Source organism: Anolis sagrei, chromosome 2 (assembly GCF_037176765.1).
Source record: "Anolis sagrei isolate rAnoSag1 chromosome 2, rAnoSag1.mat, whole genome shotgun sequence".
Lineage (NCBI taxonomy): Eukaryota > Metazoa > Chordata > Lepidosauria > Squamata > Dactyloidae > Anolis > Anolis sagrei.
In genome coordinates, this window is record NC_090022.1 from 290,662,575 (window position 1) to 290,681,646 (window position 19,072).

At 41.9% G+C, this 19,072-nt stretch overlaps 1 protein-coding gene across 1 annotated transcript in view; it reads left to right on the top strand.

Annotated features, from left to right (window-relative positions):
* Positions 1-19,072, top strand: part of EPG5 (ectopic P-granules 5 autophagy tethering factor) — a 92,090-nt gene that overhangs the window by 30,997 nt on the left and 42,021 nt on the right. Inside the window, exons 13-24 of the mRNA XM_060761206.2 lie at positions 54-194; positions 2,404-2,568; positions 2,789-2,908; positions 4,774-5,033; positions 7,875-8,015; positions 9,676-9,820; positions 11,507-11,704; positions 13,876-13,986; positions 15,707-15,826; positions 15,978-16,144; positions 16,989-17,216; positions 18,753-18,876. Of these exons, the coding sequence (XP_060617189.2) occupies positions 54-194; positions 2,404-2,568; positions 2,789-2,908; positions 4,774-5,033; positions 7,875-8,015; positions 9,676-9,820; positions 11,507-11,704; positions 13,876-13,986; positions 15,707-15,826; positions 15,978-16,144; positions 16,989-17,216; positions 18,753-18,876 (1,920 nt within the window). The remainder of the gene's footprint in view (positions 1-53; positions 195-2,403; positions 2,569-2,788; positions 2,909-4,773; positions 5,034-7,874; positions 8,016-9,675; positions 9,821-11,506; positions 11,705-13,875; positions 13,987-15,706; positions 15,827-15,977; positions 16,145-16,988; positions 17,217-18,752; positions 18,877-19,072) is intronic.

Below are 19,072 nucleotides of genomic sequence, written 5' to 3' on the forward strand. Positions count from 1 at the left end.
CAGTAAATGATATATGTATGTGTATATGTGAATTCTTGCATGTTTCCACTCAGGTATCTTATGTCAGCCTTTCCACAAGGGAAACCTTTTCAAAGATTGGCCGGGAACTCCTGGGCGCCATCACTGCTGTCCATACAGGCATGATTTCTGTCCTGCTGGAGCGAGTCAAAGACACCATAGAAAAGGTCGGCATGGTAAGAACTGTGTCAGACAGCAGAAGCCTAAAGCTGGGTAATGTCCTTTGACCATGGATAGGTTCATTTGAGTCCTAAGCAAAATTTTGTGTCAAGAAATGGTGGATTATATGCAAAAGTACAGTTGGCCCTCCACATTTGTGGGTTTCCTAATTCATGGATTTGATTGAAATGTTCTGTAGTAATATCTAGATCAGTGTTTCTCAACCTGGGGGTCGGGACCCCTGGGGTGGTCGCAAGGGCGTGTCAGAGGGGTCGCCAAAGACCATCATGGGGGTTCTGTGTGGGAAATTTGGCCCAATCCTGTTGGTGGGATTCAGAATGCTCTTTGATTGTAGATTAACTATAAATACCAGTAAATACAACTTCCAAATGTCAAGTCTCTTTCCCCCAAACTTCACCAGTGTTCATATTTGGGCATACTGAGTATTCTTGCCAAGTTTGGTCCAGATCCATCATTGTTTGAGTCCACGGTGCTCTCTGGATGTAGATGAACTACAACTGCAAAACTCAACAAACCCTTCCAGTATTTTCTGTTGACCATGGGAGTTCTGTGTGCCAAGTTTGGTTCAATTCCAACATTGGCGGAGTTCAGAATGCTCTTTGATTGTAGATGAACTATAAATCCCAGGTACTACAACTCCCAAATGATAAAATCAATCCCCCCCCCCAACCCCACCAGTATTCAAATTTGTGCATATCGGGTATTTGTGCCAAATTTAGTCCAGTGAATGAAAATACATCCTGCATATCAGATATTTACATTACGATTCATAACAGTAGCAAAATTACAGTTGTGATGTAACAACAAAAATAATTTTGTGGTTGGGGGTCACCACAACATGAGGAACTGTATTAAGGGGTCGCGGCATTAGGATGGTTGGGAAACACTGGTCTAGATGTTTCAGTTTGAGTCTGTGGTCACATTAGAGAACCTCAAGAATCTATAGGTCCTCCAGTGTGATTCTGAAGTCAGGTTCTGGTGAATATTTACCTTTGAATCATAGTGCCAAACCTAGAGATGCCTAGCAGGGTTTTCTATCAAGTTAAAAAATAGCATTTTTTGGTTCACATTTTTTCTACTTGCATGGGGATTATTTATTTATTTATTTTCAGTATTTATATTCCACCCTTCTCATCCCGCAGGGGACTCAGGGCGGATTACAATGTACATATACATGGCAAACATTCAATGCCATAGACACACAACATATATAGGCAGACACTCAGAGAATATTTAACATTCCAGCTTCTGGTCAGCAGGGGAGCTGTCACTTCCTAATTCTTTGCATACTTCCTGGTGATTTTTAATGGCCTCGTAAATCAGTTAAATTAGCCTCCCCACAATGTGGTACCTAATTTTTCCTACTTGACAGATGCAACTGTCTTTTGGGCTGCAAAGGTCGACAACAAGCTACACAGTTTTGGTCTGGAGCTCACTTCGACCCGGGCTGGCTTTGAACTCATGACCTTTCAGTCAGTAGTGATCTTAATGCAACTAACTCCCACAGTCCCGGTGATCCTTTACCCCTAATCCCAGCATTAAAAAGATACTCAAATGGTAAAGTAGTCTTTCTTCCACCAATATAAGGGATCTGTTTACTTCAGGATTCCTGATAGATAGCCTCCCATCATCTGCTTAAAGACCTCTATTTAAGTCCTGCGAGGATCTCTCTCAATCTTAGGAAGCTGTTTCTTGATTTAAGGCGTTGGCAAGCTGGCTGGTATCTGAACAGAGGATGGGCCAAAGATGTCAATGTCTTGGTCCTTTCATTGCTGGCTGCTACTACCTGACAGATGTCAGGTGCTGCAGTATCAGCTAAACAGTATAATTTATCCAGTGGAGTAGGGCATAGACAACCAGTGATAATGTGGCACGTCTCATTAAGAGCCACATCCACTGTTTTAACGTGGTGAGATGTTTTTCCTCACTGGGCATGTGTATTCAGCAGCAGAGTAGCAAAGTGCAAAGGCAGATGTCTTCACTGTGTCTGGTTGTGATCCCCAGGTTGTGCCAGCCAGCTTTCTAGCATCCACTTTTTGCATTATATTCAAGAAGTTCTTCTTATAAATCAGAGCATTGTGGGTTCTTTGAGAAAATCACAAGACGCCTGGAAGATTTCTAGGGGCAAAGCAATTTTCAGGGTGGTTTGTTTGCATTGTCAGTGTTTACAACTTTACTTTTGCCCTTTTGTTTTTCTCTCTATAGGTTACTCTTTATTTATTTAAGGAGCTGCCAATGCATCTCTGGAAGCCTTCCCCTCCAGAAATTGCCCTGATCCGCAACTGGCTGCTGAATTACAACCTGACTGAAGTTGAGAATAAATTAGCTTGTATTATTCTGGAGGGGCTCAACTGGGGACCAAATGAGCAGGTAGGTATTAAAAACAAGACTGAAGCCTTTAATCAGTAAAATAAGATATATTTTTTTAATCTTAATAATTTGCAATCTTTTTAAAGAACCCAAAACAGCTTAGATGGGGGCCAGGCAAGTGATGGAATTTCTCACTATACCCTTTTCGGAAAAACACTTTTTTTTCAAAATATTTCTGGTCAGACTCTTCCTTGAAAATATACCATTTTTTCTTGAGCAGGGCAGCCTTCACCTTGATCCCGTGGTCCATGCTGAAATTGCACTAATGGTCTTAGAAGCTTACCAGAAGTACCTCTCTCAGAAACCATACAGTGGGCTCATCTCTGAAAGCATCAAGCAGGTAATCTGTCACCCTTCAAATATTTCCTGATCATTTAAAACGTAGATATTGTAAATCAAAATAGGAAAATTTATTTTAAATTCCCTTGCCTTTTTATCAGTAAATTAAAATGTCAACAAATGTGACTTTGGGGTTTTTTTTGAACCAAGGGTTTGTCTCTTTGTTGTGCTTCTCACAAGTTCATGGTGTAATGAAATCAGTTTCAGTAGTAACTGAACAGCTTTGGAGAAAGCATTAAGAAGTGGTGCAGAGCACCTCTAGGCCTTTCTTCTTTGCAAAGATCAGAAATAAAAGGTTTTCTGAGTGTTTGGGATAGCTTAATGAGGGGTTCCAAGTATGGGAAAGTTCCAAGTATGGGAAATATAGTCAGATGAAGCATCATTTATAATCAAGTGTAGTTCATGTCCTTGTTTCATGGAAGCCTTCTGGAAATATTCTTGTCTAAGTATTTCTTGTTTCAAGGTTTGGATTCTTGGATTGTATGAATACCTACTCATGCCTTGGATTAATGTTTCCTGGTTTTCTGAATTATATTAGAGAAAAAACGAAATGCAAAGATACAGAATGGGGGACAATGCCTGGTTTAAGAGCGGTGCGTGTGAAAAAGAATCTTGGAGTCCTTGTGGACAACAAGTTAAACATGAGCCAACAATGTGATGTGGCGGCAAAAAAAGCCAATGGGATTTTGGCCTGCATCAAGAGGAGCATAGTGTCTAAATCTAGGGAAGTAATGCTACCCCTCTATTCTGCTTTGGTTAGACCACACCTGGAATATTGTGTCCAATTCTGGGCACCACAATTCAAGAGAGATATTGACAAGCTGGAATGTGTCCAGAGGAGGGTGACTAAAATGATCAAGGGTCTGGAGAACAAGCCCTATGAGGAACGGCTTAAGGAGCTGGGCATGTTTAGCCTGAAGAAGAGAAGGCTGAGAGGAGATATGATAGCCATGTATAAATATGTGAGAGGAAGCCACGGGGAGGAGGGAGCAAGCTTGTTTTCTGCTTCCTTGGAGACTAGGACGTGGAACAATGGCTTCAAACTACAAGAGAGGAGATTCCATCTGAACATGAGGAAGAACTTCCTGACTGTGAGAGCCGTTCAGCAGTGGAACTCTCTGCCCTGGAGTGTGGTGGAGGCTCCTTCTTTGGAAGCTTTTAAACAGAGGCTGGATGGCCATCTGTCAGGGGTGATTTGAATGCAATATTCCTGCTTCTTGGCAGGGGGTTGGACTGGATGGCCCATGAGGTCTCTTCCAACTCTCTGATTTTATGAAGTGTGGACTTTGCTTTTATGGACTTTGCTTAACTTTATCCTGGACTACTTTTGCTCCTGCTTATCTTCTTACCTAATTGGATTTACCTATTCATTTAATGTGTTTTTTTACTTTGCTGTTTTTTTAATTATCTTCAATAAAGGAATTGTTTCCCAATAAACAGTGTGGTGTTTACAGTCAGAGGGCTTTTCCTGTTCTAGAGTGCAACACATAGAGCATATAATATAAAACCATACAAAGCCATAGAAACATAGTCTCCTTACTAAAATCATTATCCAGATTGCATTGTCAAGTCATTATTTCATCTTTACCTGATTATGTTACGTTAGGAAAAGCTTGCTCGAAGAGCCAGGTTTTAACCTTTTTTTGGAATGTCAGAAGAGAGGGGGCCGATCTTATATCCGTGGAAAGGGCATTCCACAGCTGAGGGGCCACCTCTGAGAAGGGGTTGTATTAGTGTCATGAAGGGGTTGTAGTGGACGCCCATGGAGGCCACTTACAGACTATGGATTTCATTCTTCTGTTAAGTAAATCAACACTGAGCAAGTTTGCATTGCTGTAGACAAGTGGAGAGTGGTCTCTTTTGTAGGTCTCCTACTTGGCCAGCATCGTCCGCTATGGAGAAACGCCCGAAACGTCTTTCAACCAGTGGGCTTGGGGCCTGGTTCTGAGGCTGAAGCTGCACATGAACGACTACGGCATCCGACAAAGCTGGCCTTCAGCCCCGCTCTCTCATGCTGTGCTTGAACTAACCGAATCCTCCACATTCCACCCGCTGCTGAAGGCTGTCAGGTCCGGCCTCCCCATTGGCTGCTACCTTGCGCTGGCCATGACCACAGTGGGCCACAGGTCAGTATTATTTGTGCACTTCTCTATTCTGCCTCTCTAGGTTTCTTGAAGTATGGTATTTATTTCTCTGTGGCTTCATCTACTAGCAAAAATGCCTATACCCACTTTTATTCCAGTGCTGTTGGAATACACAACATATGGCTGTTGTGAAAGCAAAACACAGCCCTCATTACAGGCTTCGAATTGATTTATTTTAGGATGTACACAAGCAGTGTATGAAATCACATTGTGTAATGTGATTTTAGTCTATTTCAAATTTCTTATATTGTGTGCCTTTCTGTGACCCTGTGATATAAGATACCATCAGTCAATCATCCATCTATTTATTTTATTTATTTATTTTCAACATTTTTATGCTGCTTTTCTCACCCTGAAGGGGATTCAGAGTGGCTTACAATACACACACACACACACATATATACACAATATATTATGTTATTAGCATAGTACAATATCAGTTGTATATATTACTATATTGTACTATATCATTATATTGTAATATTATTAGTAATATTGCGTGCAATATAAAATATATAATAATATTATTAATAGTATTATATTGATTCTATGTAATATATAGAATTCATATTTCATATATATAATCCATCTATTTATCTGCCTGCCTGCCTGTCTGTGTATCTGTCTGTCTATCTGTCTGTCTGTCTGTCTGTTTGTCTTAGCTAGAGGGTTTTGTTTGCAGGGTGGAGGATAGGCCTGATTGCTGTCAAGGAGATTCAAGAAAAATTGTCTCACATGATTGCTAGTGTTAAGATTTTAAAAGAAAGGGCCAGCTAAGCTATCAATCATTATACTATTTCAATCCATCTTTGTTCAGTATTTTGAGTAAAGTAAGTCTGAATTCTTCCTAGAAACACATGATTTAGTTGAGTCTGTTGTACTTTGGACGTATCATGAGATGATATAGCTTAGGGCTGGCTTTAGCACAGCAGGTTAATCACCAGCTGCAGAAAATCTTGCCAACTGAAAGGTTGACAGTTTGAAGCCGGGTCAGGGTGAGCTCCTGACCCTCAGCCCAGCTCCCCGCCCGCCTAGCGGATTGAAAACAGCAATGCAAATAGATGAATAGGAACCACATTAAGCAGGGAGGTATTTTAGGCATGCCATTTTGGAGGAAAGTTTATGAACAAAGAAAGCTCGCTCTTTGGCAGGGAGATGGAGTGACAGCACCCATGTATACCTCTATCTGTTGTCTGTCTTGTCATTGTATAATTGGCATTGAATGTTTGCCGTATATGTGTTCTATGATCCGCCCTGAGTCCCCTTCCAGGTGAGAATGGGTGGAACATAAGTACTGTAAATAAATAAAATGAAATTTGAAATAATAATAATAATAATAATAATAATAATAATAGCAGAAGTCAATTATGCTTGAGGAAGTAGGTAAAGAGGAAAACCATGTTAAAGATGCTGACCCATCATGGGGTTTTCTTGGCTGCCAATAAGTTGCCGAGCCAAATTCAAGGTGCAGGTCATGATCTATAAAGCCCTAAACGGTTCGGGCCCCGCCTATCTCCGCGACCACATCTCCTTCTATGAACTGGCGCGAGCACTAAGATCTTCTGGGGAGGCCCTCCTCTCGGTCCCACTACCGTCTCAAGCGCGGTTGGTAGGGACGAGAGAGAGGGCCTTCTCAGTGGTGGCCCCCCATTTCTGGAATGCCCTTCCAAGGGAAATAAGACAGGCCCCATCCCTCTCCTCCTTTCGTAAGAGCTTGAAGACCTGGTGGTTTCAACAAGCCTTTGAAAATGACCAGTTCTAACTCAGCCCTACACATTGTCGAATGCGGCCTTATTCTTCGTACCAGTTACCCAGATCCTTTCCTCTAGAATCATAGAATCATAGAATCAAAGAGTTGGAAGAGACCTCATGGGCCATCCAGTCCAACCCCCTGCCAAGAAGCAGGAATATTGCATTCAAATCACCCCTGACAGATGGCCATCCAGCCTCTGCTTAAAAGCTTCCAAAGAAGGAGCCTCCACCACACTCCGGGGCAGAGAGTTCCACTGCTGAACGGCTCTCACAGTCAGGAAGTTCTTCCTAATGTTCAGATGGAATCTCCTCTCTTGTAGTTTGAAGCCATTGTTCCGCGTCCTGGTCTCCAAGGAAGCAGAAAACAAGCTTGCTCCCTCCTCTCTGTGGCTTCCTCTCACATATTTATACATGGCTATCATATCTCCTCTCAGCCTTCTCTTCTTCAGGCTAAACATGCCCAGTTCCCTAAGCCGCTCCTCATAGGGCTTGTTCTCCAGACCCTTGATCATTTTAGTCGCCCTCCTCTGGACACATTCCAGCTTCTAGTCGGCCCTGGAATGAACAGCCACAGACCTGTTCCTAATATTATTGTTGCCTGCCATAGCATTGCACTTAATTCCCGGGCCCCCTATAATTTTGGGGCTCGCACAAATCTTGGCCCAGCCTTTCAAATTTTTAAATTGCCTTGAACAGGCAGGATTACTTTTAATATATGTGTGTTATGGCGACAATTTTTATGCTTATATTTTGTTTGTTAATCTTATGGTTATGTTGTTTTTACTCCGTATGTTTTGTGATATTATTTGGGAACCTCTCTGAGTCCCCTTGGGGAGATGGAGCGGTATATAAATAAAGATTATTATTATTATTATTATTATTATTATTATTGGCATAATTTCTTGTGAGGAGCTTTGCCATTTCCATCCTCTGAGCCTGAAAGTGTTTGAAATGCCCAAGGACATACAATGAGTTCCTATAGCTGAGCAGAGCCTGGAAGCTAAAGTGCATTGAGGCAGATCATTCTAGTATATATATATTCTAAAAGACCTCCTTTTTTTCTTTTCGTAGCATTGAGAAGTTCTGTGCGGAGGGAATCCCTCTCCTGGGCGTTCTTGTGCAGTCGCGGCATCTGAGGACAGTCGTTCATGTTCTAGATAAAGTCCTACCCTTGTTCTACCCGTGCCAGTATTATCTACTGAAAAATGAACAGTGAGTCTAGACTTAACCCAGACATTAGCATGCTGTGGATGCTCGGCCTATGATGATTTTGTCACTGTTCCTCCAAAGAGTTTAGAATGATTATGTTTGGGATTATCTAGTGACTTGTTAAAAGATGGTCAGAGAAATTGTTTTCTGTAATAGTGGGAATTTTTAAAGAGACCTAATGTTATATTCTGTGGTTTAACTATGGAAATGGTTTAACTTGGTCAAAAAAGCGGGAAGGGGGAAAATGAGTTATATTGGATCCAAGATTATTATCTATATAAATAAAAATGTAATGTTCGTTTGTGGGATTAACAGAACACAAAAACCACTGGACGAATTGACACCAAATTTGGACACAAGACACCTAACAACCCAATGTATGTCCTTCACTCAAAAAAATTTGAGTTTGTCATTTGGGAGTTGTAGTTGCTGGGATTTATAGTTCACCTACAATCACAGAGCATTCTGAATCCCACCAACGATAGAATTGGGCCAAACCGCCCACACAGGACCCCCATGTGGGTCACAGCAACGTGTGGCAGGGGACTGCTAGTCTATATAAATATAATGTAATGTTCGTTTGTGGGATTAACAGAACTCAAAAACCACTGGACAAAATGACACCAAATTTGGCAACAAAACACATTCTAATTCGATCTATGTCTTTCAAACAAAAAACCCTAAAAAATGAAGGGGAAAGGAGAGAAAGAAGGTAAAGAAAAGGAGGTAGTGAGGAAATAGAGAAGGAAAGAAAAAAGAAGGAACAAAGGAAAGAGGGAGGGAAGGAAGGAAGGAGAGAGAGAGAGAGAGAGAGAGAGAAAGGGAGGGAAAGTTGGCCGCAGCAACGCTAACAGATCAATGAGTGTCCATCACTCATAACCCCCCCACCCAAAAAAAAAAAAAAAAACCCAGTGGAAGGGACTTAAAAAACTCCAAAAGGTAAATGATGAAAAAAATGATGAAAATGACATACAGAAAAAGGGAAGGAAGAGGTAGGGAAGGAAGGAAGGGGAAAAGAAAGAAGGAAGAAAGGAGAGAAGGAAGCATGGAAGCAAAGAGTGAAGGAAGGAAGGAAAGAGGTAGAGAAGGAAGACAGGAGAGAAAGAGGAAAAGAAGAGGGATGGAAAGAAATGGGTAGAGAAAGAAGGAAGGAGAGAAGGAAAGAAAAAAGAAAAGGAAGGAAAGAGGAAGTGAAGGAAGAAGAGAAAGAAAAAGAGGGAGGGAAGGAAGGAAAGACAAAAGGAATGATGGAAGAAAAAAGCAAAGGAAGGAAGGAAAGAGGCAGAGGAGGAAGAAAGAGAAAGGGAAGGAAAAGAAAAAGGGAGGAAGGAAAGGGGTAGAGAAGGAAGGAAGGAGAGAAGGAAAGAAGAAAAGGGAAGGAGAGAAAGAGGGAGAGAAGGTTGGCCACAGCAACGCGTGGTGGGTACAGCCAGTTATATGTAAACAACATCATAGGATGAGAGCCAGTTGGCTGTTAGGAATTGTGGGAGTTGAAGTCCAGAACACCTGGAGGGCTGAAGTTTGCCCATTTCTGTTCTATACCGTTGCCTAGTCAAACTGCCAAGAACTCCTTGTGGTGATATTGGTTTCTGTGCCCATGCGAGTCCATGGGCTGAAATAGCAGCAGAGAATCAAAGGGCGACTTTCCTGTGGTTTTTCCTAGGTTTCTCTCCTGCCTCCACCAGTTCCTTCAGCTGGACAGTGGTGTTCCTCAAGGGATGACACAGCAAGTGACGCAGAAAGTGGCCCAGCACATCACTGGGGCAAATTACGGTGAAAACATCAAGTTGCTCAACTGCATGATACAGGTCAGGAGCTGAAGACATACTTGATTTGATTTAATTCTGGTTCCTTTTGAGATGAAGGGAAGCAGGTGCCTGAAATGACCATCACCTTCAGATCTTCCATTCCCTACAGATCAGTTCATGCAGAATGTAATGCAAGAGGAGAGTAGGGTTTGGTGCCTAATGTCAAAATGACTGCTTTGGAGCTCCACCATGCTCCATTGCAGATTATTGCATTGTCAACAGCTCTTACTGTCAGGCAGTTCTTCCTAATGGTTAGATGGAATTAGAATCCATTTCTCCATGACCTGGTCTCCAGCACAGCAGAAAACAAGCTTGCTCCCTCCTTCATGTGATACCCTTTCAAATATTTAAACACAACTCTCATGTCCTTTCTTAACCTCCTCTTCCCCAAGCTAAACATACCCGGCTCCCTCAGCCATTCCTCATAGAGCTTGATTTCCAAAAGTTTGATCATTTTAGTCTCTCTCTGGACACCTTCCAGCTTGTCAATATCCCTCTTGAATAGTTTTGCCCAGAACTGGACACAGTGTTATTCCAGGTAAGGTCTGACCAAAACAGAATAGAGTTGAATACATAACTTCCCTTGATCATAGAATCATAGAGTTGGAAGAGACCTCATGGGCCATCCAGTCCAACCCCCCCCCCCCTGCCAAGAAGCAGGAATATTGCATTCAAAGCACCCCTGACAGATGGCCATTCAACCTCTGTTTAAAAACTTCCAAAGAAGGAGTCTCCACCACACTCCAGGGCAGAGAGTTCCACAGCTGAATGACTCTCACAGTCAGGAAGTTCTTCCTCGTGTTCAGATGGAATCTCCTTTCTTGTAGTTTGAAGCCATTGTTTCGTGTCCTAGTCTCCAGGGGAGCAGAAAACAAGCTTGCTCCCTCCTCCCTGTGGCTTCCTCTCACATTATACATGGCTATCATGTCTTCTCTCAGCCTTCTCTTCTTCAGGCTAAACATGGCCAGCTCCTTAAGCAGCTCCTCATAGGGCTTGTTCTCCAGACCCTTGATCATTTTAGTCGCCCTCCTCTTGACACTATAGTTTTATTGATGCAGCCTAGACTCACATTGGACTTTTAAGCAAGGGCCAATGCTTTGTGCTATGACTATATCACATATATAGTATTATATATTATAATAATATATATTATTATATATCTTGATTCTTGATCTTGATATCTTGATCAAGAATAGGGCTCCACAGCCACCTACAGACTCACAAGAATTCTGATCCTGGGAGACTATCCTACTCGGCCAACGAGGGATCGCCTTAGTCATTATATATGATATGATATGATATGATTATATATTAAAAGGCCAGGAGGGCCTTTGCACAATTAAAACTTGTGCGCCAACTGCGACCTTACCTCGTGAAGTCTGATTTGACCATGATGGTCCATGACTTAGTTACCTCTAGACTGGACTACTGTAATGTATAAAGGTTATTATTACTACTATTACTACTATTATTATATCATGAATCTGTGTGACCCTTGGACTTTATAGTGGGAGCCAGTGCTTTGTGCAATTGCAGGTTATTGATCCTCATGCCCACCTCAGGCACCATTTAGTTGTGACATCCTCAAGGTTCTCTTCCCTGTGACTTTATTCCCAATGGTTGAAACAACTCTGGCATGGCTTTCCTAGTGGGCCATTGGATTGTTCTTTTCTCTTCCCTTGACAGAGTCACATTTTCATCAGCAGTCAGCCTAGCGCCGTTGGGCCGGCTGCTGTCTTGGAGTTCTGGGCTCAAGCCCTAACCAGCCAGCCCTTGTGGCACAAGGAAAGAGCCAATCTCTGCCTGATGGACCACTTGTGCCAAGCAGCATTCCAGTTCAACCAGGAGGACTGCATCCAGAAGGTGCTCTACCAGCAACACAAGGTACGTGTGATCCATCCTTCTTCAGTTATAGACAATAGGTCAAATAATATAAAAGAGTTTCCCAAATGGTGTGTTGGGAAAGCATTTTCCAGCTTACAGCAACCTGCAGTATTGTCAAAGACTTTCACAGACGGAATCATTGGGTTGTTGTGAGTTGCAGCATCCAAACACGTATCGAAGAGCATGAAAAGTTCTGCCAACTACAACAACCCAGTGATTCTGGCCATGAAAGCCTTCGACAATACAACAACCAGAAAAGTCAGCTATAGTAGATCACTTGATGAACCAACCTGGGCACAGAATACTATTTGAAAACACAGTAATGTTGGACCACTCTCTGACAACCATCATGTCAGTCTACACAGAGAAGCCATTGAAACCCATAGGCATGTGGACAATTTCAACAGAAAGGAGGAGACCATGAAAATGAACAAAATCTGGCTGCCAGTATTAAAAAAAACCACCAGGATCAAGATGGTAAATAAAGAGCAACACTCAGAAACGGGAATTCTAGATAGCAAACAACGAAGTGCCATTTAACACCTCCCAAACATGGGATGCCTCCAGGCACAACAGCCAAGCTACCTTTATGCAAATACCCTCACTGATTGACTTTATTTATTTATTTATTTAGAACTTTTATATACCGGTCTTCTCACCTCCAACGAGAGACTCAGGCCGGTTTACAACAAGGGGGTTCATACACAATAGTTTAAAAACATCACATCAATAATACACTAATATAAACACATTAAAGTACTATCATATAATTATATAAAGCCAAGTCATTAGCATAAAAATCACTATTCATCCCCATCCATCCGTGTGGTCAAAAGCCATTGCCTCACTCATCAAATGCCGGATTCCAAAGCCAGGTTTTCACCTGTTTTCCAAAGGTCAGGAGGGAAGGGGCAGTTCCAATCTCCAATGGGAGAGAGTTCCAGAGCCAAGGGGCCACCACCGAGAAGGCCCTGTCCCTCATCCCCGCCAGACGCAATTGCGAAGATGATGGGACCAAGAGCAGGGCCCCTCCAGAAGATCTTAACAACCTTGATGGTTCATAGGGGAGAATCTGTTCGGACAGGTAAACTGGGCCGGAGTCATTTAGGTCAACACCAGCACTTTGAATTGTGCTCGGAAGCTAATGGGCAGCCAGTGGAGCTGGCGCAACAGAGGAGTAGTATGCTCCCTGTACCCCGCTCCTGTTAGTAATCTGGCTGCTGCTCGTTGGACTAATTGCAGCTTCCAGGCAGTCTTCAGAGGCAACCCCATGTAGAGAGCCTTGCAGTAGTCTATATGGGATGTAATCAGAGTGTGGATCACCGTGGCCAAGTCTGCAAAGTTACTCAATACTATTCAAGCTTGCCAGTTGCAACATTCATACATTCTTTAAACAGACAAGGGTCCTTTCTTCCACCCTGGATATTATTCTACAGATACACACACACACACAATTTGCCTTACTGCCAACAGAACCTCTGAAGATGCAGGCGATACGTCAGGAGAGGATGCTACTGGAACATGGCCATACAGCTTGAAAAACTCACAGCAACTCAACAACCTGCATATTATACACATTTGCGTGTGGGCCTTGCTCCTTATAATTGGCTCAGTCACCCCAAGCTTTGGGTTTCTGTCGTCCATGATGATCCCTGCTTTTGGTCCTGGCACCTCACTCAGCAATTGAAGTGGGGTAATCATATTACTCCAGCAGTGCACCTCTTGTCACAAAAGTCCATCACTCAAGATGGCTGGCTTTTAAGGTGGACTTCAGGGGTATTTACATTTGTGGCAATAGTATTCCGATGGTCAATGTGAATAGGAAACAGTTGCGGGTTCTTGCGCTTAACTTACGACATAGTAACTAATGGAATGCCAGCCATAATAATTTTCTAGCACATTAGCATGATACCTAGGGAAGATGTCATTTTCTCTATTACAAAAATGGAGCTTGAGCATTTCAACTCTGCAATTCATTTCCACGTATGATGTCTGTCAATTAAATAATATCATTTCCTTCACTCTGATTACAGACCAACGTAAGGCCACAATTCTGCACATAGACCTCTCTAAATCCCATTGTAATTCATTCAGCAAGACTGGCAATGAACTATTTTCTGCCAGCGCTGTATATTCTGACAAGTGTTCTCTCTCTTCTCCAAACCTCCCAGAATGCTTTGGGCTACCACAGTGACAAGGGGCTGCTGTCTTCCTTAGTCAGCTGGATTGTGGCGGGAAACATCACACCTTCTTTCATCGAGGGAAATGGGAATCCTGCACAGGTAAGGGACGTGTCAGCAACCTGAGAGCACGTAACTCACCCCTTGTATTCTTATTATGTGTGTGTGTTTGTGTATGTGTATACGCACACATGCACATACATATATGTTTTATTTTCAAATTTTATTGTAATGTGTTATGGGGAGAAAAGTGGTATAAAAATAAAGTAACTAATAATCTATATAAATAAAATGTAATGTTCGTTTGTGGGATTAGCATAACTCAAAAACCACTGTACAAATTGACACGAAATTTGGACACAATATGCCTAACAGTCCAACGAGTGTCCATCACCCTTAAACACACACACACAAAACCACAGCAGAACAGACTTAAAAACAGAAAAATACACCATATATACACATACACTCATATACATATACACATGCACACATTCATACACATACAAACACACATATATACACAAATATATACACACGCATAAACATATATATATATACACACTAGGCCTGGGTAACAACGGAAAAATTTGTTTCTAAACTCGTTTCGTTTTTAGGGGTCCATCGTGTTTCGTTTTTTTAAAAGAATTCCGAAATTTTCCTTTTAAAAATTTCGAAATTTACGAAATTTCGTATAATTACGAATCGATTCGTTAATGGCGGACGCGCTAAAAAAAAAACCTCCAAATGGGACAGGGGGAACTTCTGAAGCTTCCCTCTCCCTCTGTTGTTGACTGTTGGTGTGATAAAACAAACAACAACTATAAAACTTGCACCAGACATGCGAAAATAATTACGAAATAATTTCGAAATAATAACGAAACAATTACGAAATAAATTGAAAAAATTGTTTTGAATCTAATTTACTCCTCACACTATTCCTGCATGGCTCAATATTGGATCGTAAGCTAATTTAAATACGAATTAATAACGAATTACGAAATTAACGAACGAAACCGCCCAAGCCTAATATACACTTATATACAAACACATACAAATGTACACATATACACACATACATATACATACACACAAACATGCACACATATACACACAAACATGCATATAGACAAGCGCACACATATACACAATATGCATGTACACGTATAAACACACAAATACACAAATATATACACACATATATAGACACACACATATATATACATACACACACACACACACAAGCACAGATATATATACACAAAAATACACACACACATAAACATATATATACACACACAAAATACATATACACAGACTTGGCCACAACAACGCGTGGCAGGGGACGGCTAGTAATATATAAACAAGCTCAACTATCTCCATTTTCTTCTTCAGTCCTTCTTAACATGGTGACCAAACACGTTGTCACATCATTTTGTATTGCCATTTTGAGAAGAACTGCAGAAGCTAATGGAGGTATTAGGCAGTAATAGTTTCTGGTGACTTGTAATGTTTAGGTGAGAGTGTTTGTTTGTTTGTTTGTTTGTTTATTAATTATGACATTTATATGGCGCCCTTCTCACTCCAAAGGGGACTCAGTGCATGTTTTCACATATTTTTTAAATCTTTCCATGCATGCAGTTTTGGAGCACGAATTGATTCAGAAACTGAATCAATTTTTAAAAGAAACTGTGATGGGGAAGCAGAAGTTTTGAGGCCTCAGGGGCCATAAATGCAATGTTGAAGATTTATGCTTCCCCAATCCCTGCTTTAGAAGTATCACCCAAAGGAAACTGACCTTGTCCTTGTTTATTATTTGCAGGTTTGGTTTGCCTGGACCATTCTGAATATGGAGTCCATATTTGAAGAGGACTCCCAACTCCGTAGGGTGGTGGAAAGAGAGTTGGTCAGCAACCCCTTCACTCCTGATCAGGCTCTGAAGGTAAAAGAGAAAAGTCTTCTCATGGAAGACATCTTCTCTATATAAAAAAAGAATAAGGCAGCTCAACCTTTCCTCAACCTGCTCCCCAAAGAAGCTGGACTTGGTTTCCCAGGTATTGAAGGTATCCAATAAACATTCCTTTTGCTTCCAGAAAGCTCAGTCCCAGCTGAAGTTGCCCATCGTGCCATCACTCCAGCGGCTTCTGATCTACCGCTGGGCTCATCAGGCCCTCGTTACACCAGCTGACCATCCCCTCCTTCCACTCATCTGGCAAAAGTTCTTCCTCCTCTACCTCCATCGCCCAGGGCCACAGTATGGGTGAGTTAGCACTTTGCAGGCCTCTTTATGGAGTCTGAAAAGTGGTTCGTGATGCAGAAGGCTCCAGGTTCACATAATAATAATAATAATAATAATAATAATAATAATAATAAGCTGCTCCCTGCCACACGTTGCTGTGGCCCAGTCTGTATATATGTGTTTTGTGTGTGTATATATTTGTGTATATGTGTATATATGTATGTTTGTGTATATATATTTCTGTGTGTGGGTGGGTGTGGTTTTGCACAAGCGTTGTATTGTATTTTTTGTTTTCTGGCTTGTTCACCTACAATCAGAAGAGCATTCTGAACCCCACCAATGATAGAATTGGGCCAAATCTCCCACACAGAACTCCCATGTAGGCCACAGCAACGCGTGGCAGGGGATGGCTACTATATAAATAAAAATGTAATGTTCGTTTATGGGATTAACATAACTCTAAAACCAGTGGACAAATTGACACCAAATTTGGACACAGTACACCTGTCAGGCCAACAAGTGACCATCACTCATAAAAACACTGAAAAACACAGCAGAAGAGACTTTAAAAACCAACAAAAATACATTACACAAACACATATATACACATATACACAAATATATATACACACACACACAACACATATACAAAGATTGGGCCACAGCAACGTATGGCAGGGGACGGCTAGTTAGTATATAAATGAAATAAAACAATACAAAAGTATCCAAGCCGTGAACTTAGTGTGTGATGGCTCTTTTTTATTTAGTTAACGTATCAAAATGCCCTTTTGCTTTGAAAGCTGGAAGATGCTCTGTGCATGCTCACATCTGTTAGCTGTAAATGACAAGGGCTCTTTCTTTTAAGGTTACCCGTAGATGGCTGCATTGGGAAAAGGTTTTTCCAAAGTCCCGCTCACCTGAGCCTGTTGGGTGACCTGAAACAGCGCCTGATTGAAGCTGCAGATTTCCATCACTCGGCCAGCAAGGCGCTCAGGGTGGACAGCCCAGGGAGCAGCAGCGAAAACCTAGTGGACAGGGGATCCACCCAGGCTGACCACCTGACCTCCCCTGAACTGCACAAGGAGCTTGTCAGGTAATAAAGAAAGCTTGAGCAGAAACTGGAGGCTCTTTCTCTGAGGGTCTCCACAATTGTGAGGGAACAATATGGGTTCTCTGCAAGCTATAGTGCAGTCTATCCATTTGTGGTTCAGGTTGGGGAGGATGACTATTTTTGCCCTATTTTTGGAATGGATTCCAAAAATTAATGGATTCCCCTGTTCCTTGTGCCCTTGTTCCAAGCTGTATCCACTTCTTCTTCAGGGTTGACAGTATATAACACCTTGGACAAACTTCACCTCTCCAGGTGTTTTGGACTTCAACTCCCACAATTCCTAACAGTTTGTATCAGTATTAAAAGAACTCTAAAATCAGGACAGTAAATAAAGAAGAACACTCTGAAAGCAGGAGAAATTCAGACATGAAAGTATCAGGGCCAGCTAACACCTCCCAACAAAGGATCCCCCTGGCAGGAATCAGCCAGGCTTTGAAGATGCAAGGCTTTTCAATGCTAATCAAGGTGATTAATTGCAACATTCACACCTGCCCCCAACAGACAAGAGTTCTTTCTCCCACACTGGACCTTCCACAGATGTGTGTGTATCTATATAAATAAAAATATAATGTTCGTTTCTGGGATTAACAGAACTCAAAAACCACTGGACGAATTGACACCAAATTTGGACACAAGACACCTAACAACCCAATGTATGTCCTTCACTCAAAAAAATTGATTTTGTCATTTGGGAGTTGTAGTTGCTGGGATTTATAGTTCACCTACAATCAAAGAGCATTCTGAACCCAACCAACGATGGAATTGAACTAAACTTGGCATACAGTTCTCCCATGACCAACAGAAAATACTGGAAGGGTTTGGTGGGCAGTGTCCTTTGGTTTTGGAGTTGTAGTTCACCTACATCCAGAGAGCACTGTGGACTCAAACAATGATGTATGTGGACCAAACTCTACACAAATACTCAATATGCCCAAATGTGAACACTGGAGGAGTTTGGGGAAAATGGAATCTTGACATTTGGGAGTTGTAGTTGCTGGGATTTGTAGTTCACCTACAATCAAAGAGCATTCTGAATCCCACCAACGATAGAATTGGGCCAAACTCTCCACACAGAACCAGCATGTGGACCACAGCAATGCGTGGCAGGGGACGGCTAGTGTGTATACATACATACATACATATATATATATATACACACACACACATACCTCCCTTGTCAAGTTTCCAACAGACCTCACAACCTCTGAGGATGCCTGCCATATATGTGGGTGAAATGTCAGGAGAGAATGCTTCTGAAACATGGTCATACAGCCCAGAAAACTCACTGCAACCCAACTGGTAGGCTGTTAGGAAACGTGGAGGTTGAAGTCCAAAACACCTGGAGGGACGAAGTTTGCCCATGCCTGCCTGAAATGATCCATGAAATTGCCCTCAAACACCAGAAGCAATAGAATTTGGGTCTCATGTGTTGGGGCTGAATATGTTTATGTATGCAGTAAACAGGAAGTCAACCCCTGCTGCAAATTTTGTTTGCCTTTCTCACTGTTGTGTTTTTAGGCTTTTCAACATGTATGTCTTATGGCTGGAAGAAGAGAGCTTTCAGAAAGGAGACATGTACATTCCCTCTTTACCAAAGCAATACGATGCTCATCGGCTTGCCAAAGTCATGCAGAACCAGCAGGTAAAAAATGCACTGACTTGGACTCAAGGCTGAGGAGTGATGATCTGGCATGGCTGATTTTTTTTTTTAAAGGAAGTGAAAACAGAAGTTAGTTTAATAGAAGTGAAAATTGAAAATGAATTGAAGTGGGAGGATGTGTAGGATGACCTTTCCCACCACTCTGCATTGTATTCCTGTTTTTGCCTGTGCCACATGC